Source organism: Poeciliopsis prolifica, unplaced genomic scaffold (genome assembly GCF_027474105.1).
Source record: "Poeciliopsis prolifica strain line A6 unplaced genomic scaffold, Auburn_PproV2 SCAFFOLD011, whole genome shotgun sequence".
NCBI lineage: Eukaryota > Metazoa > Chordata > Actinopteri > Cyprinodontiformes > Poeciliidae > Poeciliopsis > Poeciliopsis prolifica.
This window is the reverse complement of record NW_026562386.1, coordinates 599,516-621,360: the sequence shown is the minus strand read 5'-3', so window position 1 is coordinate 621,360 and position 21,845 is coordinate 599,516. Positions and strand designations below refer to the sequence as shown.

Here is a 21,845-nt window from a genome sequence, read left to right as displayed (position 1 = left end):
CAGACCGCAATTAGACGGTTTCAAATCTGCGGAGGAAAGTAGAAGTCGGAGAGGAAAACAATAAGCGCATTTTGTGTTGACTCAAAAGTCTACCAGGATGGAGCAGCATCACTCTCTCTCTTCCTCTCTCTCTCTGTCTGCCGACACTAACGCACACATCAACAACCCCTCCGCACGCACGTGCGCGTGCTCTCTCCCTTTCCGTCACGCGCGTCGTCCAGACTGGCAGGCATGCGCGCGCCCGTGCACGCACTCACTTTCCCTTAGCTGTGCTTTTGTGTTTTGTCAGAATTAATGAGAAAAGTTCCCTTGCCCTAGGGGTAATTAGTGTCCTTGGAGTTAAATAAGCTAATACTTAGACACCTCTGGCACAAGCAATTATGTTTGTGTATTGAATAATTGATTCAAAGAGGGGGGGAAGGGCTGCTAATCAGATCTGAGCATAATGAATTGATTTAATTAACAGGGGAATCCGAGGGTCTCTGGAAACTGCGCGCATTTATTCAGCGGCAGAGAGGCGAGAGCGCGGCACACAAACTGGGAGAGAGGCGGCGCGAGTTTGCTTTTAGCAGTTGTCAGATTCGCAATTGGATTTGTTTGAATATATAGTTGCCGCTTCGGAGCAAATGAGAAGACGAAAAGGAGAGCATTAACACCGAGAGGAGAGAGCTCAGCTGGCTCTCAGTCCGAGCGTGTGATACGTCCGCGTATGTGCACTCTTTTTACGCAGATATATTCTACTCTAAATTTATCTCGCTTTTCGTTTTTTCTTTTTTGCCATTTTTTTCTTACCTTCGCATGGAATTTATCAAGGGCAACCGAAGCGGTGTTTATTTGCGTTACAGTTCAGCCCGAAATAGGGGGTTCTCGTCGTGCTAATCGCCGCATTCCGTGTGCGAATTATTATTATTGACAGGAGGTGCAGAAAGCGATCCGTCTTTCCAGGTTTTCTCGCTCCTTTCTTTTTCTACACCCTTTTTTTTTTTTTTTTTTTTCTTTTTTCATGTTTTTTGGGAGGGGGGTTTAGCGAGGCGTAGTCTGGTAGAGTCAGCCGCGCGTTTCAAAGCCATTTCCAGGAGAAGCGGAGAGCAGACGGAGCGGTGCAGCCTGCTGGAGCCGAGGACGGATCGCCCGGGGAAGGACTCCTCGTTCCTCAGGACGATGGTGTTGGACAAGGAGGAGGGTGAGTAACATCCTCGGCAGCGGGATGCAATAGTAATGACAACAACCCGGGGGGTGACGGGGGAAACTACTGACATTTTTCACGCCTTTGAAGTCTTCCCCGGGTCTCGACCTCGTTCAATCGCGACGGGCTCCGGGGCTTTTATTTGCCCGGGCAGGGAAACGTTTCTCCACGAAAGTTCCACGAACGCACCGCCGCCTCCGAACCGCCGCTCAGTTTGGAGGAGTCGCGTGTTTATTTCAGACCACATTTGTTGTGTCACGTCTTTTTTAGGGCAGTGTGCGCCACTCCACGCACTCTCCTCTCCTCTTTGCTCCCCTCTCTTAAGTGCTTTTCGCGTCTGTGAAGTTGGCGAGGCAGCCTTTGACATCACACGGGATGGGAGATGACAGCGGAGTGCTTTTAACTTGATTGCAAATTATGGATAGCGCCGTGCGACGTTCGCTCACTTCCCATCGAAATAGGCCTTCTTGCATTACTTATCTATTTCAATGTATTCAGGTTAATGGGTGAGGCAGTCTAATTAATTTTAATTTGAATCAAACTTGCCTCTAATGACGTCCCATTTTGGATGAAATGCTCAGATGCACTTTCATTTATTCAGCATGATATCCACAGCAGCCTCACTGAAGGTTTTTATGTGTTCTGAAAGGGGGGGGGGGGGGGGTCGGACTCTCTTTATTCTGCACCTCTTTAGAGGGATTGAGTGAATATGGACCACCTGCTGGTATACACAGTCACAGCCTTCATGGACCATATACCACATCTCAGTATATTTCTGCTGCACACTGAAGTTTATCCGCCTCATATGAAAGTAGTGGATGCATTTGGAACACATTATTTATGATTGAAAATGGATATTTCATTTGTCTTAGCGCTTCATCCTTACACTTACACATCTGAGAACCAATAAAAGGATTGCGGTGCAGACATAAATTGGTCCGTCTGGCTCAGGCTATGTTGTGCTAATGTACTCAAATTAACTCAACTGTAAATTGGCCCCTTCTTCGGATGTCCATCTTGCTAAAAGTTCCCCATATGATTCACGATTCGGATTGCTTTTAGCAGTTATTGGCTAAGCAATATGGTAAATGTACAAGGTGATGCAAATGGCATTAGTGGGGAAAGGATGCACAGGAGCATGTAATGCAGTCAATACTACATTAACTACTGATGCCCAATTACAGAAGCAGGGAGAGAGGCTTTTAGGAGCATTAGGACTTGCAGAAAAGCTGAGATCACCTGCTGCTCATTGCCTAAAAGCTTCACCCTTTATTTGCTGGGTACAACCCAGGGCTTGAGCATATTTTCTCTTTTTGGCCAGGTTGTCAACACAGCAGGTTGGCCCTGGTCTCTTTCACTGTGGTGCCCTCTTAGCATTTATTGGCTCTAAAGTTGTAGGGTTGTCAATTCAACCTTCTTGTCTAATGTATCCTCTAAGTGCCTGCACAAATACACATGTGCAGCGAGGAGGGCGTGAGTTGGTGTTTTTGGGTGGCCACACAGGTGTGCGATGGCTCCGCGCTTCTTGATTTTCTCGTACACCGGTTTGTGTTTACACAAGCAACTTTTCAATTCCAGTTTCAGTAGTTTTCAGGAGAGAGTTCGCGGGGTATTCTACTGGTGTATTCAAAACTGCGATTTTAGGCCGCTTCAGTGTATTAATGCTGCTTGTCTGGTTTTAAACTTAGCACAATCTGCAACAATTTGAGCTGCAGAGGCCATTACTAGAAATTCAACTTTGTGGGACAGTTTTAGAGGAATTTGGGTTGATAGTTTATTGCTGGCCAAGACAAAAAGAACTCAATACATGAACTGAAAACTGCAGACATGCATCAGTTTCACACAAACTTATATAGAGCCAATGTGCTGCTTCGTAAGCTAGGGAAGTTTTTGACATTTTGAATGTCGTTTATGGCACCCTTTGCATGCAAACTGCTTGCTCTTTTAAAGGGTAATTAAAGTATGAACTTATAATTTAAACAATTCTGGAGAGAACTGAGAGCACTACGGATGACTGTAGAACGAAAACAGGCACTGCTCTTTGAAATGACCTAATATGCGGGCCATAGTCGATAATGAATAGCAACACATGTTCCAAAAAATTCTGTGTCAACATTTTACTTCACCCTGTGATATCAGGCTCCAATTTGCCTCTAATTTGAAAGGAGAAAAAAAAAAAAGCAACTCAGCCATTTTCTCCTTTAACTGTGAGAGAAGAAAGTGCGTGCACGCTGGAGGCGTATTTTTGCTGAATATTAACAGAACCACAGTTTATTTCCCCTTAGAGAAGGGAGCAAAAAGGAAAATCCTCCAGCTGCTGATAAGTTTCTGGTCACCTTTGTGGGTTAATTTAAGATCCCGTTATCATCCTGTCCACTGGAATTTCTACATTCATAACACATGTGATTGAAAAGCAATGCTTCAGCTGAATACAGGCTTGGCAATCTGTCGGCCGCTGTAATAAAAGTCGGGCTTCAGGCTCCGATATTTATTTTGAAATAATAAGAATTGCTTCATTCTTTACCAGTGTTGCCATGGCAATACTGTCTCGTAGCGATGTTATATTGATTTAGAAAGTGGACAGTAATATTTCTTTTCTGTTATTCAGTTTCTGAGGGTTGATTTCTAATTTCCAGCTGGAGATTACTTTTATATGTTCCTTAAGTCTTTTTTTTTTTCACTTTTTTTTTTTTTTACAGAGGAATGCAATTTGCTCTTTTCTATTTGCCATTTTCTCAGCTTATTGGTTCGCTCGGGCTTCAAAATTAAACTTGCCCATTTCAAACAGTGAAATTACGTCTCATTTTTCTGCTGTAGGCCTTGAACAGTATTAAAAACACACAGCTTTGTTTGATTTTTTTTTTTTAAGTCAGGAGCTATATTTCTTTATTTGTTTTTTATTTTCTTTTTAAAGGTAACAATGTCAATTTGCTCTACTGTAATTTTAGAGTAACACTGATTATTTTATATAGTTTTAAATTTAATCTGTGCAGATCTCTTATATCCATTGCATTATATTTATCTAAATCTACATATTTTATAGCAATACATGTAATGGATTGACTTACTACCAATGCACTTTTCAGATAACCCTAAAGCTGCTTCGGCTGCTCATTCTGGCTAAGCTCAGGAGAAAAATGTCCTGCAAAACCATATTAATACCATTTTCAGCCCTGAGTGTTTAATTTAATCTAATCTTAGTCTGATATCTCACAATTGCAGAATTCTCACTAGAGACAATTTCATCTCGTCACTACTAAACCTCTAGATCCCTATCAGCCCTGATCGTTCCACATTTTACGAGTGCGGCAGATCCGTATCATTTCCGTGATCTAAAGTGGAATTCAAAGGGACCGAATTGAGACTTGAGAGACACGTTTTAGTGTCTGCACCCACCTGCCTTGGATGTAAATGGCCGCACTCATCAGCGCTCTGCACAAACTCAATTATGCATTCTTGAGCTGCAAGAGCATCTTTTTTTATTACAGCTAGAAGCCACATGCTGGTCATATTATAATATACAGAGTCCCAGCAACAAGATGTGTGGCTGCAACACAGGTGGTGGAGAGCAGATCATCGCTGTTGGATCCTTCTATAATCTGGCCTACTGTTTTTATTCACTCTGAAGGATATTTTTAAATATAGAGGAAGTTTGGGTATTGAGTGAAAGAACATACAAGTAGTAGAAATCTTAAATAAAAAGTATTAGTCACATTACATCCTGACAGGCGTAAACAAATGTTTATATATAGTTAGTTACTGCTCTGCTAGAATCCGTTGGAAGAAGGTCTGACAGCTACCTGCCACTGAAAAGCTGACGCATGAGTTATGTTTGACAACACACTCTTGTCAAAGTGTTAAAAAAAAAGTAGAATACACAGACTGATGCTTCTACAAATGTACATATACACATCTCCTTCAACATTTCTCCATCTTTTTGTTACACGCTGTTAAGTTATTTATTGACTGCCTTCTGCTCTGACTGGGAGTTATGATCTACTCTCTTAAGGTTACTCTTCACTCCGTGAGAGATTTTTTTTTTGTCTGTCATCACAGGGGAAGAAAAAGAAAGCATGAGAAAGAGGGATGACCTGTTGCAAAGTTACTGAGGTGATACGTTGAGCTGATTCTTTAACTACACTTTAATCAGCAATGATTCATCAGTAGATGAGACATGTTTCTCAAATGGTGCTATAAGAGCATAATTCATATCTAAACTGGATCTTAAATCTTCTTTGCCCTGATGGGTCTTAAAAAAAAAAAACAGTCTATCTTAGTGATTTTGTGTACAGTATTGATTTGCTTTTTAAACAGTGGCCAAGAAAAATTGTGGAGTTTACACAGTCTGAAAACTTGAACTAACATGGTTTAGATTCACAAATACAAGGTATGACACCTTTAAAGGTGCCTGTGGAAATTTCTGTTTTGAGGGAAATGGTAGGAGGTGAATGTCGATCTTGAGAAAACAATATGTTTTGAAATCCAGCAATGGATATTTTTACAAAAGTTTGCCTGTTGTGACAAACATATGATAAGCCTTTGATAACATAATTATTCCAACAAAAGCCGAGGTGTTGTAAGTGTTTCATGTACCGCCAACATTTAGGTTGGCATGTTTCAGTAGGCGTTCTCGTCATTGCCGAAAAGATTTGTGAAACAGCAAAAGAGAACCAGACAGCGTGTTAGTATTCAGAGTTTTGTTGAAGTATTTTGGCTGAATTAGACACATGGCTGAATTATAGCAGTCGACTCTATTGTGCAATGTTTGTTTTAGGTAAGATTGAGTTCATTTTATGTATGTTTTGCAGATTATTTTTTGTACATTGAAGTGTCAAACAGTTTATGACTGAATATTTTCTTTCCATTTTCACAAGTGCAATAGTTTATAGCAGTTCAAAATTATAGAGGCACCATTCCAGTCCATGTTTGACTAGTTCATACATAGTGACACTATGTGATATAAGTAAAATATGACATTGAGATATTATTGTTAAATGTTTCAGTGACATGACGTTCTGTAAAATACTTATCAATTTTATAGTTACAAAAAATTAGTTTGTGTTGTAGTCCTACATTTTGACTGCTAAAGCCAACAAGTAATTAAAATAAAAACAGGAAGTTAACCAATACAAAACAAGCAACATTAACTATCAAAAATCTAAGTTATATTTTTATCCATAGCTCCTCTTACTTTTTAACCTTAAATTTTATTTGCTATCGCCCATTTGTTTTTGTATGAAACAGCTGATTTTTCAAACCAGTAACATTCTCTTGAAAAGAACACAAATCTTATCGGATTGAGATATACGACTGGCACAAAATCCCGTCAATGACAAGGACAAATCCCGTCAATGACAAGGACAATAACCAAAGAATTATTTTTCCTGACGATCAAGTCCTCCAACAAGATTAGCTATTTTGATGATACATTCAGTGTAATTGATCATTTAAAGAACGCATTTCAGGACACTAATTAGATTTTTCTCAAGATTATACACACTGAATATTTCACAGTATGATTTTATTTATTTTTTTGCATTTGTAATTTATTTAAGTTTCTTAAGGTACACTATGCCACCCACTGCCATAAATAAATTATTCTGGCTTAAATTCAGAGAATTGCAATCTGTCTTGTTTTGGCACACTTCAGTATGACACATCCAATATGGCCGTCATTAGATGCACAACAAAAGGTGCATTGCAATACGATACTGCCGATATGCAATTCTCTTTACACATTGTAGGATTTCCCAAAATACATTTTGGCCTCAAGCTTCATTAAAAAGTTAGTTTTGAATTTCTCACAGCTGAGTATGTCAACCTCCTGAACCTTCTGACAGTGTGCAGGTTTGAATTAAACTGTTTATTTTCTTAGCAAGCGTCCAGAACTGAGAGAAGATGTGTCTGGTAAGTGATTTTCAGCTAGCTTTACCTTGCTGGCCAACAAACTCGAAGGTGAATCAAGCAGCAGTAAATGCATGTTTAAAATTTATAGAAAATATAAATAATATTAATAGTAGTAGAACATGGCTAAAGTAGGCTTGTGTTGCATAGCCACTACATACATAACATTTTGAAACAGAGGTGAACAAATACATCCTAGAAACCATAAAAACAGAGTCTCAGCCCCATGCAGCTCCAGTCCTTGAGGGCTGCTGTCCTGTCAGTTTTAGAAGTGTGTCTGCACCAACGGATCTGATATTAAACTTATTCAGAGGCTTGCTAATGAACTATCATTTGATGGGGTGGTGAACCAGGGAGAGACCTAAACCATTCAGGAGACCAGGCCTTGAGGACTGACTTTGGAAACCGCTTGGTCCAACTTCACATTAATGAAAATTATCTTGTCCTTTAAGCATCTCATTCATTGAATCACATTACACCCCTGAGTTCAACTAATCTTTGGTCCATGTTCATCCAAACAAAAGAATAGTCAAAACAAGCTTAATAAACATTTATGCACCAGTAAATTACATGCAGGTGGTCACTAGTTTGACTGACACAGGTACCTGTGGACTAATAAAGTGTCACCTGCAGATAAAGTTGAATCTCTGTAGAGTCTTTAGAAACTTTGACAGGGAATACATTTTGTTCTGTCGTGTTCAGAATCTGCTCTCAGAAACCCTTCCCTTTGCAACTATTGTGTTTTCAAAAGTCCCCATCCTTGCTTTCTGTTTGCTTCTATGTCTGTTGTGATGGTAAATATCTCACAGTATGACAGTGTTAGCTGAGCAGCAGCACTTTGTTTTAGTGTGTATCAGGAGCTGACAACCTCCAGGGGTTGCTAGTGAGACTGTAAGTGTCACAATCTCACTCTGGACAAATGAGTAATGCTGTGTTCAATTTTCCTGGAGGTCAATTTAGTACTTTTCTTTTAAAACCAATTTAATTATCCTGGCATACAATTTAATATAGTCATCTTTACTTATCCTTACCTGAGCAGCTTGAGATGCAGGTCAGTGTAATTACACTTAGCCATAAGCAAGAGATGTATAAGTTGCATTTGTCTCATCACTTGATCATTTGTAATTAAAAATCAAATTAATTAATTAATTAATGTACACCATAAACAGCAAATTAAAATCTCCTTTAAGCTGTTTCACTCTTTCAACCACAAGAATTAAAAGCAAGATGAAGCTTTATGAGATTCTTGAGGTCTTATCAGTTATCTGGGTGGTAAATAGAAAAGCCTGGGGTCCCTTTTCATAAATAAGATCCAAATTGCAGTGGAATAACCTCTCCTAGCATGACCTTCAGTAAATAAAATCTTAAATAGCTAATTAAGACCTGTGTTTAAACCAGGTTTCTCAATGTCCCTGAGGTCTAGTAGATGAGGTTGCGATCATTGAAGTTGAAGATTTCATCAGCGATTAAGTGGGGTGTTTGTTGCTAATAATTTGAGTGGGTGATGCCATCCGCACACATTCCCAGTTAACTTAATGTGAACTTTAAACTTGTTTCATGGACATTCAGCTGCTCTTCCTCCATCCTGTTCTCTCTACTTTTCATTTTATTCCAATTCATTACACCAGATTTTTATGGCTGAATTACCGTCAGAGTTTGACCCGTAACAAGAATTACTCCAAGAGGGGAAAAAGTAGAGTCATTTCTTGTAATTAAAGATATAAAAACCATAATCATAATTGCATTTTGAATGTCATGAATGGCATTTCTTTGAGTTAGTGGAACAACAGGAAACAGAGCATAACATAGATTCTTTATAAAGGCCCTTCTGTCTAACTGTGCACCCACCCAGCCACCCTCATTATTTACCCTATCAGCTGTGGGAGTGGGATGCTTGAATGATGCGCTGCCAAATAACTGCCCCCTGTGGGGAATTTGCATTATTCACGATTAAAGAAGCTCACACAGTGCGTCACAGTATGGTGTTCCTCCTTCCCCTCCATTTTCCAACATGCTGAGGACCCTGAATGGCACACCTGTCTCCTGGCATATCCTTTGAAATAATAAGTGCATGGTAATTGCTGGGGAGTGGGAAGGATTTTGTACATCACTTCCTGACCTCATGAGTGACAAACTTTTAGAGGGGCTGCATTTATTCCTTTCTCAATGCATTTTTAATGTGGAGTAAAAAGTGTTGGTGCATTTTGTTCTGGACGGCAGGAAAGTGGCTATGACAGGTCTAATGGTTTTAGATTTATTTTTTTATTTTCTCGGGGATTGAGAGGATGGCAGATGTGATTACCTCTCCCCTCAAGAAAAGTTTACAAAGGCAAAGCAAAATAAATGGTTTCAGAATAAATTAAGTAATATTTAATTTATTTATTTTTTATTTTGACAGGGAGTTAAGGATGAAAAATTATTTTAGCATATTTTTTGTGGCAAATGATAGCTGCTGTTGACCAAAATAATGGCAAAAATAATTTTATTTTTATGTAGACACCATGCATTAACAAGAATGAAAGCCCTGAAGCACCTCCACTGATGATTGGATGGAACAAATCTTCCTTTTGCTCTGCCAGCACTCTGACAATCTTTCTTTGCTGTAAGAGCTCTCATGGGTTTATTCGTGGTAAAACTGCATGATAAAAATCACAAATGTTTTGTGTCCCGTCTCCTCCTCCTCATTCATCTTATTACCTCATTTTCTTTGCCCCATCTCGCTCCTTTTAACTCGGGCTTCGCTGTTGACAGCTTACCTTGCAGAGCTCCCACTGTAACCTACTACTGAGCAACCAAGTGCTGGAACACGTTGCCTTCTGTAATAATTTGGAATCTCTGCCAGTTTTATGTCTTAAAAAAACAGGAGCAATGAATTTAATTAGAAAGCTGTTGCATATCTCTGTGATACATTTCTTTTAATTAACCCCAAGTGAATAAATTAAAAATAATAGGGGGCTGAAAAGTGTGGAAAAATACCCTAATGAAGTTTTCCGTTAATTGGGATGAAGTCTGAAGCCAAACCGCAGAGAGCAGTGCACACCAGGAGCTAACAATGCCGTCTGTAAGCCCCAGAAAGAAAAAAAAAAACAGGGCCCAGGGCCTTCATGCTGACTTGAAGTGTAAGAAATGCACCTCTGACGTGATGGAAATGACTGTGGGCTGGGAGAAAAGGCAGTCCTGTTCTGGGCCGCTCTGCTGAGACTCCCCGTGCCGCGCTTGAAGCCGGGCCAGTGTTATTGCAGTCCTAATGCGGCTGACTCATTTGGAGCGGATCAGGAGTAATTATGGTAGGGAAAGTGGCTGCCGACCGTGGGGGTCAGGACACTTGTAACATGTGAAAAGAGCAATTATTCCAGGAGACAAAACCCTCCCTTATCCCGGCCGGTGCCAGGGTCAATGCAAGGGACGGCTGGGCTTCGTTTCAGCGAGGCTTATTAGCCACAGCAAGCTGCAAAGTTTGAGAGAGTGCATCTTGTTAATGAACAGCCCCCCTGCACCATTTCTGTCTGCTTTCTCTCCCACTTACTGTGGGTGTTAATTATGTCATAATCATAGCGGGCATACAGTCTCAGAAATCACCTCACAGACCCCAGCATTCATACACAACCATCTGGAAAAGCAGCATGCTGTACAGTAATAAAGAAGGCTCTTACAACAAATTATAAGGGGAACACAGTCAGCTTGAAATGTAATATTGACTTGGGCTTTTGTAAGAAACTACCTAATTTGAAGGGAAGAGTGTATGCATGTGTCTCTTTCTGTGCCCATGCATAGCTTTTCCTTTACGCCTTCCATATGCTCCAGCTAACGACAGGAACACGAATCAGTGGTCTTTGTTTATCACAGAGAACATTCTCATCAGGCTGCTTTCATCTGACATGTGTATTCCAGCTGATATTATTACCAGATGTCTTGTATTTTGTCTTGCAGACTGAAAAACATGTCTTTGGTTGAATTGCAGAGATTTTGGAAACTGATTTCCACATACAATAGCGAGACATCTGCATCAGATCTCTATTAACCATAGTGGCCGACACCTTGGCCCCGGGACAACATTTTATTTGGGATTGCCATGGCCACAGCACTTACAGTGGTGGCTGAAACACAAAGGACTCGAGTAAATCGGCGCCTGAAGGCTGTAATCCCATGAGGGCCGATTAGAGTTATAGTAATAGAGAAAAAACAGATAATGTTTTTACCATTCTATACAGCAATGAGTATTATTATTATTATTATTATCCAATATAATAATAATATGTGGATGCCTTAATCAGTTGCACCAGAGAATGGACTGTCACATTTTTCTAATCATAGGTTATTTGTACATCAAAAATCTGATTTTCTTTTTTTTACTTTTTGTTTGCTTCTCTAATAGTTTTTACTAAATCAAAACTAAGAACTACTACTTTTTTGTATATTAATGTGTTGACCAAAAGCATGTAACTGGATGCAATTTTTTTCTCCAGAATTTCATAAAAATTAGATGGTATAGGATGAGCTTTGATGAATAAATCGAGTTAATCTTGTAATAATTAAATTTTCAGTTGGATTTAAAGTTACTCTCAATATGAAAGAACATTTTCTTCTTATTTAACGCCTTACAATCCTAATGAAAATTCAAAATCAGAGTTGGCAGTTCAGACCTTAAAGGAAACTAAAATTGGAATAGGCCAGGAATAAGCCTGCTCTGTGTATTTCTGTAATTAAATTGTAACAAAATACAGAGACATGGTGATTTTGAGTCAAAAAGTATTAGAATTTTGCAAAAGCATTGCCTTTATGAACATTGATTATTACTCTGTTCTTAAGCAGAGCTAATTTTATCTGTTACTAAATGATTTAGGAAAACAGAAAAACTCAGTTTTATTTACCCAACATACTGTAACTCAGGAGCCAGTAACTTATTTTTTCATGTGTCTGTCCTCTTCACGCATCTGACTTGTCATTCACTTGAAGTGACCGTTGTGGCCAGAAGAAGAACCACACAGATAACAAGCAACTTAGTCCATTCCCACCACCTTGTGTTGGTCTTTTAAGTTATATTTATTATTATTGCCTGGAGCCAGTTAAGAGAAGACGTATCTAAACAGATATTGTTTAGAAAACATTTGAATGTTTGAATTACTGTTCAAAACTTTTACAAAGTTCCTCAATATAATGACTAATGTTGGCAAGGTTTTTGTAGAGTTTCTAGTTCATACATCTATTGTAAGATTTCTTTTGTGAAGCACTTATTTCAATTAATAGTTGACTGATGAAGATAATGATGACAATAATGAGAAGTGCAAGTGCTCCAGATAAATGCAGTCATTAAGTGAGGTGGTAGCCAATTTTACTGCAGATCTAGGTTTTTGTGTCTAACACTATAGTGGCTAACCCTGTCTCATTCAGTGCAGCTGGGGATTACAAATTATGAGGGGTCCTTCAGAGAAAGGGCCACCCAGGGCCAACTTCCACCTCCCTCCTAATTTGTCAGGAGGGGTGAACAGTTTTCGTAAGATCCTTTACCTCCCAATGAACCTGCAGAGTAGGCGTCACACCATGGAGTCAGAGCTTTTAACTAATCATAATGAAACACAGAAGCAGATGTAACTCTTTGTTCTGCTGTGAAAGGTCAAGATGACTTGTTGCATTGGCAAAAGGGACATTGGGTTCTGATAAACGCCATAAATTACTCAAACCCCATAAAAGATGCAGAATATTGCATAAACTGTTGGTGATGAATTGGTTTTGATGTTTCTTTAACTTTTGAAGCACAGCAGCAGAATTTCACAAGCAATGTTATGATTATTGTCAATGCAGCAGCAGATGTTGAATCAATAACCAGTCTTAAACAACTGACAGATAAGTAGTTGATTGTTCTCTCAGGATACATGGGAAACCTGTGTGTACATGATTGCAACATGAAGGTAAACACGTGCTTGTTTTAAACATTGGAGCCAACTATTCTACGAGGATGACACAAAAATGTGGCTTTGAGTCTTTTTACTTGTGCGATATCGCTGCAGTAACTGCATTTTCTTTTTCATTTTCCAAACATTTCTTTGAATGATCTATGCTGTGTATTTTCTCTTAAAAACTTCCAATATATACAAAAAGCCTACTGGACTGATTTGGTTTTTCTGATATCTGCAAAAATGGAAGTGTAAATAGGGTAAGAGAAATCGGATGCTATCTATAATGAAAATACATGCTCTGACAGGCCGCTTGGGCTGAGTAAAACTAACTGTACATATTCTTTGAAGATGTAATCTGGAAGAAAGAGAGAGATGACAGGGCTTTACACACAGCACTAATGGCAAATTAAATTCCCCCCTCAGGAAGGATATTTGGCAGGGCAAGTGCTGTCTCTCCACTTTGAGGGGTAAAATGCATCCCTGTGTTGGAGGAGCGAATTGTGATGTGGAGAGGCATGCTTTTGGTGACATCAAATGACACCGGAAGGTCAGTGGCACTTGTATCTGTTAAATGGAATGGATTAAGTGGAGGCTGCCTCTTCCTTTCATAATGCAACTTGGTTTTTTTTGTTTTTTTTGTTTTGTTTTTTTTGCTTTCTGGGAGTTGCCAGAATTTGAGGTTCTGTTCTACTTCAGCATTACGCAGAGCGCCCGGAGTGGTGACAGGTGCAAGAAAATGTCTCATGGCATTAAGGGAATTGAAAAGACATTTACTTTACACAATCACTTCCCTTCCTGTCACTGCTTTTTGTTTAGTAGGTTTTAGCTCCTGCTTGCTACACTCCTGTTTTCCAGAGGCTGTTTTCAGGGAAGACATAAAACTTATGTTTGTTCCCAGCGATGGCTCTTCAGGCAGTGTGCAAAAAAAAAAGAAAAAAGAAGTCTCTGCCACACTTCGGAGCAAAGAACCCAGCACGTATGTGTGTAGAAATAAATGTCAGACTAACTGCAAACACAGAACCTGGGTCATATTAGACACAAACTGTAGTGTCACTTTAATGATGCTGAGCAGGGTTTTAAACATCTAACGCCGGCTGTGAGCGGCACTCTGTAACTCCAGGATAGGTTAAGCTTTGTCCTTTTCAAACTTGATGTAAAACACACATGATATGTTAAAGGAATGTGTGGTGGGGCGGTGGTCTCAGCCAATTAGGAGTTGTTCCTCAGAAGGTGCAGGAACGACCTTTTTATATAATTAGTTCTCTTATTTAAAGCAAAGATTTTGAGTAGAATAACTAATTAGGTGTCATAAAAGGCAAATTAAAGATTTTTGTGATCCTTGAGGGAATTGCAGCTACCAGTTTTTTTTCTTCTTGCTGAACACAAGCTGAATCAAACACACACACACACGCATGCACACAAGCTCTTCCTCATTAAGTCTGTTTTTAGTTCTGTAGAAGCTTGACAGGCGAGCGCTGTTGGCATACCTGCAGAGAGCTCCCCTAACAAGCCATGAAATACAGGTAGGAGAGTCCGTCCTTATCCAGTGTAGCTTGAATTTGAAGCTTTTTTAGCTTCATTTACTCTGAACATTGGTATTTATGGCAGGTTTTGTGATCCTAACGCAGCAGCTTTAAGGGGTTTGTTTTGGGGTGGCAGGAGGGGAGCTGAAGAGCAGACTGGACACTAATTGATGGCTCCCATCACTAGCTCAGGACCAATTAGCCTCTCCTTTCTACTTCTGATAAAGAAAAAGAACAGCTCAACACCAATCTATTCCTTTCTAACATTTTAAACCAGTGCCATAAATTTGACTAATAAGCTCTACATTGCAATTCACTTCTTATGTGAAAAGGGAGGTACCTAATTAATTTGCTTTTCCTGTAAAATTGATGTGAGAACAGGGAATAGCTGCAAATCTACATCCAATAATGCATTTTTTTTTGAGTCCATTTAAGTGTACGTACAAATGTGAAGGAGTAAGAAAAGCTAGCCAGAAATGGGATTTTCCCATTCCAAACAGGGTTTTGGGAAAAGCAGTGTAAGGTCGTTTTGAAAGAGAGCAAACTCAATAAACTTAGCTAAGAAAAAACTGCAAGGAGAGAGGCAGTCCATTCGTATCTGCCGAGGTTGTTTCTATCTTTCAACAAAGCAAATAGTAGGTCTAACTGCACAATACATGCCGTCACTGTTGCCATTTCTTTCCTGCCAAAGAGATGCAAATAAAAACTTTTATCTGGCCCTGCACAGACTAATAAGTCAGTAACATTTTATATAAACTTTGAATGACGTATAAAACAGGCCTCTGTAGCCACTCAAACGTACAAAATGTTAGCCTAACCCCCCGTCACGCAGATGTCCTGCCCTTTTTTTTCTTTTTTGGGTAGAGAGAGACAAATGTGTTTTGAAAGTAGAGTTGCAAGTGGCATCCACTGTGTGTTCTTTTAGACGGATCAATAGCTCAGTGTGTGAGAGAGTGTCTTAAGAGCTGTTGTCTTGTGCTTTCAGCTGTGGCAGACCTGTTAGTGCTACAGAGGGGAGCTACGCACCCCTGCCTCCGTACCAGCAGTGGCCTGAGGGGGGCTTTTAGTCCAAACACAAATGTCAGCCTCACATAGACTATTAGTGTTTAGTGCAGTTATTAAATGGACTTTATTTGTCCTTTAGGAGGCTAAAAGGCGCACTTAAAGGGGACCTGCGTGACAGCAGGGCAATTTGCGAGTTTGGTAACTTAGGCTCGCTCATTGCGGACACATGAGTACAGATAAGTGTAAAAGGAGGAAAGGCTGTTATGCTCAGAGCACAGAGAGGAGAGAGCATTGTGTGTTTGGGGTTTGTGTGTGTGTGTCCCTCTATGAAACACAGAGTGAGTGTATGCTAAAAGGCACTTAGGCCATAACATATCTCACTGGGGTCTGGTAGCAGCGTTTTTGTGGTCAGAGGCTTTTTAAAAGGTTAATGTTAATCTATACCAAACAAAGCCCAAGAGGAGCTTTTACAGCCATGGACAGTTGAGTGAAATGGGTTTTGATGAAATGGTAGGTAAGTAACATACTGCACATCTTGTTGTAAATACCACAGTAAGCTAAACAGGCGTTGTGTATTTTATTCACAGAAATCTGTCCCTCTTCCTCTGTGGCCCACAGCCAGTGATCGTGTAACTTTTGTATTACAGCGTGTTCGTAGTCGAACAAGTGAGTCAAGGCGTTGTAGTCCAATGTGACCTGGGTGCCTATCTACATGGAAGAGTGTTTTCTTTAATGCATATGAAGCAGGTAGGCAGTGTGCCGTGGCCATGTGCGAACACCAGGCTTAGACGCCTCGGGAAGCAGCTGGCTTATCAAAAAAAAAAAAAAAAAGAAGAGAACACGAAAAGTCACTCGTGTTCCCGGGCCGTAAATCACGCGTGGCTGTTTGTCTCCTTATCGCTACAGGTGTGCCGATGCTCTCTGTCCAGCCCAAAGGGAAGCAGAAGGGGTGTGCTGGCTGCAATCGCAAGATTAAAGACCGCTACCTGCTCAAGGCCTTGGACAAATACTGGCACGAAGACTGTCTCAAATGTGCCTGCTGCGACTGCCGCCTGGGGGAGGTGGGCTCCACCCTGTACACGAAAGCCAACCTCATCCTCTGTCGCAGGGACTACTTGAGGCAAGAAAGACACACAATCACTTTTCTCCACTCACAAAAATACAAAAGGCCGTGTCATTACAAGACTCTGACATGTTTAAGTCTTTTACAGCTTCAGAACTATGGTCTGCATTTAGTAAAAAGTGATATTGGTAATCTTATTCATTAGTTCTGTTGCAGCTCAGCCCCAAATTGTTCATACACCTGGAAGATTTGTATTTGAAGTGATCTTTCAATTTATCCTTCATGATTTATTACTTGAAGTTAAATTGAAGTTTTGGAGTGGGCAAGCGAGAGTCCTGACTTGAATTTGATAAAGAATAAATAAAAAAGTAGGTGTGATGGCAAAAAGACCTTCCAAACTCAAAGCTCACCAACAAATATAAATCAGAGTACCAGTGGAAATATGCAAAAAGCTGGTTATTCTTTATAAGAAGGGATTGATATATCAATACCCTATAATATCAATAAAGATTTTCCTATTTATTATTTACTTGCACTTTGCTTATATGCAAATGATAGCAGATCTTTTTTCTACACTAATATTCCTTTTTTATTGTTCTTTCCTACAAATAAGTTTCACTTTCTATCAAAAAAAGCTCTTGGGTGAATACATTGTTAAAATCCAAATCTCCTTGTAGCATTAGTAATTTTAGTCTTAACTGTGCAAGTTATCTGTGTTAACAGGCCATCATATCATTGATTGTGTTTCATTACCTATTTTTTTTACATATCTGTTTATAATGGAGATATATTTAGAGAATCAATAGGATTTGTATATGTTTATGCCACTCAGGAAATCCATTATTATAATTGAGAATTCTTAAAAATTATTAAATCTCTATTTATATATATGTCAATTATGTTGACATAATGAAGTTATTTTAAATGAAATAATGGTCAAATAAACATGGCAATGGAAAATAAATCACTTATTTTTCATTTCTGTCTTCCACCACTGACAGCTGCACTGTAAAAGCATCTCTTGTTTGGTGGGTATTGTTTTCATGTATGTCGTTGTTTACGTGAACATGAAGGACCTCTGTCATGAAAGCTCTCTGTGTTGTAGAGGCGCTGAAGGCTGAGAGAATCCTCCAGGCAGGCTTGTTGCTTCACTTCCCGCCCCCCCAAACACACATACACACTTCTGATGCCCCTGCCATCTGCTTGTTAAATTAAACATGACCATTTCCTGGGCGTTAGGTCACATTCCCCACCATTTATCTGAGAGGGAATCCCCCTGGGACCGACTTAGGGATGCCGGTGCCCTGTGCCCCCCTTTTTCCTCTCCTCCAAACATCCCTGGCCAGCATTGTCTTCCCCCTCTCTGTATTTTCCTTCTGTCTATTTGTGTCTGAGCTATCTGGTTGTTATCTTTGACTTGCTCCTGTTTCCTGGTTGGCTTTGGATCTACAACTAATTTGAGAGCCTGGATTATTAAGAAACTCAATGATTTCACATTCAAACCAAAATTCAGCCAGAGGCCTCGTCCGCTGTAATATTATTATTTGTACTTGTGGTTCTTATCCCCATAAAACAATTTTGAAAGCCATTTTTTGGGATATCCTTGTAGACACCAGAAAGTGTGGAAATCCCAGCAGCCTATTTCAAGCAAGACAACTATTCCTTTGTATGCATGACACACTAGGTACCATTGACTTGTTTTTACAGGTTATTTAAGCTCTGTAAAAGCCTGTAATAGGACTTGCACTAGCACCTTTGTCTCTTAACTTTACATACTTTGGTGATTCTGAGGATAATAGCAAATAGTTGCTATTTGCTCGTTCACAAGAGGAAATGTAAATGTACAGTTAGGACTATTTTTAAAAATTTGAGGTGAACAAAAATTCAAAACAGTAAAGTGGAAATGAGAATCTATGCAGAGAATGGTTAGCTAGTGTACAAGAGTAGCCAAAATGCCATTAGTTAAAGGTGGTACTTGGCCAGCCCACCGTGAAGTGTTTAAAACCAACTTCGTCATACAACAGAACAAAAAATGAAGAACTGCTTCCTTACTTCCTTCAAAAGAAAAAAAAAGTTTCAAAGGCAAAGCATTGAGCTTAAAGCCCTCATTTAGGGCTCACAAAACAATCTAAAAACAAGACCCAGATGCTTCACTTTGACCTGAAATATTACAACATTTTTATAGTTTTCTGATATTGTACTAAGAGGTTTTGTTGTAGCCGTTACTCATTGCTGTGTCAAAGTAACAAGAAAACAAACCACAGTCATTTCGGCAATCACTTGTAAAGCTTGGAATAATTTTTCTTTTGTATCATCTGTGGTTTTTGATGTTAAAGTGCAGCATTTTCAAAACTTTGGTCACATACGTATTCTGCTAAAAAATCTATTCTTACACTCGCTAGGCTTTATCAGTCATATTCCCATAAAACTGTGGTCAGCTCAATAACATATAAACACATAATGAGAGGAAAAAAAGGAATTCAGTAAATAAGTAAATCATTTACAAAGAAATATGCTGCCAGCCAATGACAGTCATGTGGTGATTTGATTAAAACTCCAAAAAGTCTCAAGTTTACAGTGATAACTTAAGGTCGTCATTTTAGCATTGTGTTTTAATGTACATATATGCAATTTCAGGCTAATGATTTTTGTTTTTTGCCCAGTTGGATCCTGGCAGGTATTGTTTCCAGGGCAAAATTTCTACAATTTTGGATTTCAGAATACAGCAAAATCTGACTAATTTTTGAATTAGGAATTGAACTTGCATGTCTTTAATGAAGAAATCAACCCTGCTAAAAACATAAGGGATTATATCAAATGAAATTCTGACTCCAGGAACTCTTAAGATCTTAGTCTGGTAGTTTGAATGACTTTTGTACAAATGTATCCACAATGTTAAGCAAGTTAGCTAGTTAGTTAGCCTGTTGCCTCTTTAAATATTCACACAATGGTCACCCTAAGAAATCTTGCATACCTTTCAGGTTTTTCCAAAGAAAACAATAATTCATAGATGCTTTTCAGAAAAAAATGCTCTTATACTTTTATATTGTATTATGATTTCAAGAGTGTGTTCATTGGACATAAAATAAAAACTTTTCTGTGAATATCACAAATCAAACTAGAAACAGTATGAATGGGAGGTAAAAGCCAACCTCATTTGAAGGTCTTGTATCTAGTGTAGTTTATTAAATAAAAGCCTTGTTCGCTATTAAAGAAAGACAGTAAGATTTTTCCCCATCTCACCCATGGTTTTCAGTGACATTTTACTTTCATCTTAGCTCTTTTTCTGACCTGGAAAGAGCTTGTGGCCCACTTGAGAGGCGCTCAGGGACGTTACGTTGATATAGGCCATTACCATCCATCAGTCCCCACCCACAGTTAATGCTTTTAAGATGCAGTGAGAGGTCCACTAAGACCTGATGTTGCCCCCAGAAGGGGCAGATGGCGCAGATGAGGTTGTAATAAATGGGGAAATGACCAAGAGTAGGCAAAAATGATGAAGCTCTTAGTTTCACTTAGTAAAATACATCAGCTGAAAGGACAGCAACCCCAACCCCGAAGCTGTAAGTGCCTAACTGGCATAGTGAAGGCAGAAGGAAAAGCTTTCTCGCACATTAGACTGGTAAGATGTAGAGGTCAGACAGAGGATGAAAAAAAGGAGAGTGACATGTGAAATGAAAAGTTAGAAACACTAAAATAAGAATAACATTGAAAGAAGGGAGAGAAAGAGAACTTCCTGTGTGCCTCTGCTGCCCCAGATTGTCTAATGAAATCCATCCAACTGGCCTGCTCTTCAGCCTGCGACAAATGCAGAACACTTAATGGCCGAGATGCTTCAGATGAATTCTATTATGAAGCAAATTAAAAACCTTACCTTGCGTAGAGAGAAGAGGCAGTTGGAGAGACCAGGGCATTTTGAAAGTAGGTGATGCGGAGTCCAGCTGGTGCCAGTTTCCTTTTCATTCCCTCTTTTCTGAGTAGAAGACCAAGTCTACCTACACCTGCAGTAATGAAGTTAAATCTGTGCTCTGAATTAGTCTCCCGCACTTCATTAAATACAAGCAGTGGATCAAACACGCTGGTTATTTCTAAGGGGTTGGAACCCTGCCATGCTCACATTAATTTTTATAGGAGCTCCATCTGTGATTGTCCTTCAGTGGCATTAGCAACTTAAATTCACTCACCCTCTCCTGAGTCTTTCTTTTCAGCATGCACAAAAGAAATGCCTGCACATCTTTCTGAAAGTGCTTGCAGCAACTACAAAGTTCAGTTCCAAACTACACATTCTTCACTCTGTCATTTCTACAAGTATTTTTATCCAGCTGGGCAAATTTCATACTCAGACACTAGAATAAGAAATTAATTAGGTCTTTGTCTTAGAGCAATATAGTTATTGTGTGATCATCAGGGTTTGAGGACTGATATAATTTAGTCTTTCATTTCACCTACTACAAATGACATAATAGTCATCAACTTATCAAAGTGGGTTATAATTAACTGTAAGAGGAAAATGTGCTTGAGATAATGAACATCATAAGCTAACTGCACACAGATGGGGCAGCAGGAGAAAGATGATAACAGTATATGGGTGTGGCTGTTGTACAAAACTTCTTACTACTTTAGGAAGTAAAACAGTAGCTCTTATTCTTTGGAGGTGATGCAGAACAGAAGACAAAAGTTTACACTTTAGAAATGATACAATTGTTGGGGAAGGTCAGAGCATGTGATGCATGCATTAACAGCTCTCCCTCTTATAAAATCTGACAAGCCCTGCACAGTCTGGGAAGTCTCAAAGAGCTCGGAGAACACATAGAAAACTTCAAGAGCTGCAGCCCAAACTGAAGGAAGCAACGCAGAGAGGCAGCAGATACATTGCAGGAGCTTTCAGGGTTTGAAGTTAGCAAAGCGGCAAGTTGAAAGAAACAAAGAAGGCACACTTTTCTCTGAAGACCTGTTGTAATAACTCAATACCAGGCAAAGGAGAGTTGCTTTATGGTGCTGCCATCCAACATCACAGTATTTCACAGCAGTACAGGGCTACATATTTAGTTACTTGACAATGCATCTTCTAATGACTATTGTGGATTCTTATGTGTTGCAGAAAATAAATAAATAGGGACTAAACACAACCTGTTATGAGGCTGCTCAATATATCACAAATATTTCATCATCACAAAATATATGTGTGTGTTATTCATATCCATTCATATTAATTTTGGCTAAAATATTCCTAGAATTATAAACTTACATTTCTCATTCTAATGTGA

The 21,845-nt window shown here is 39.3% G+C and overlaps 1 protein-coding gene across 1 annotated transcript in view; it reads left to right on the top strand.

The window, feature by feature from the left end:
* The first annotated feature begins 476 nt into the window (after nucleotides 1-476).
* lmo1 (LIM domain only 1) overlaps nucleotides 477-21,845 on the top strand; it is a 32,311-nt gene continuing 10,942 nt past the window's right edge. The window contains exons 1-2 of the mRNA XM_055036436.1: nucleotides 477-1,183; nucleotides 16,422-16,635. Coding sequence (XP_054892411.1) covers nucleotides 1,162-1,183; nucleotides 16,422-16,635 — 236 coding nt within the window. The 5' untranslated portion in view covers nucleotides 477-1,161. The remainder of the gene's footprint in view (nucleotides 1,184-16,421; nucleotides 16,636-21,845) is intronic.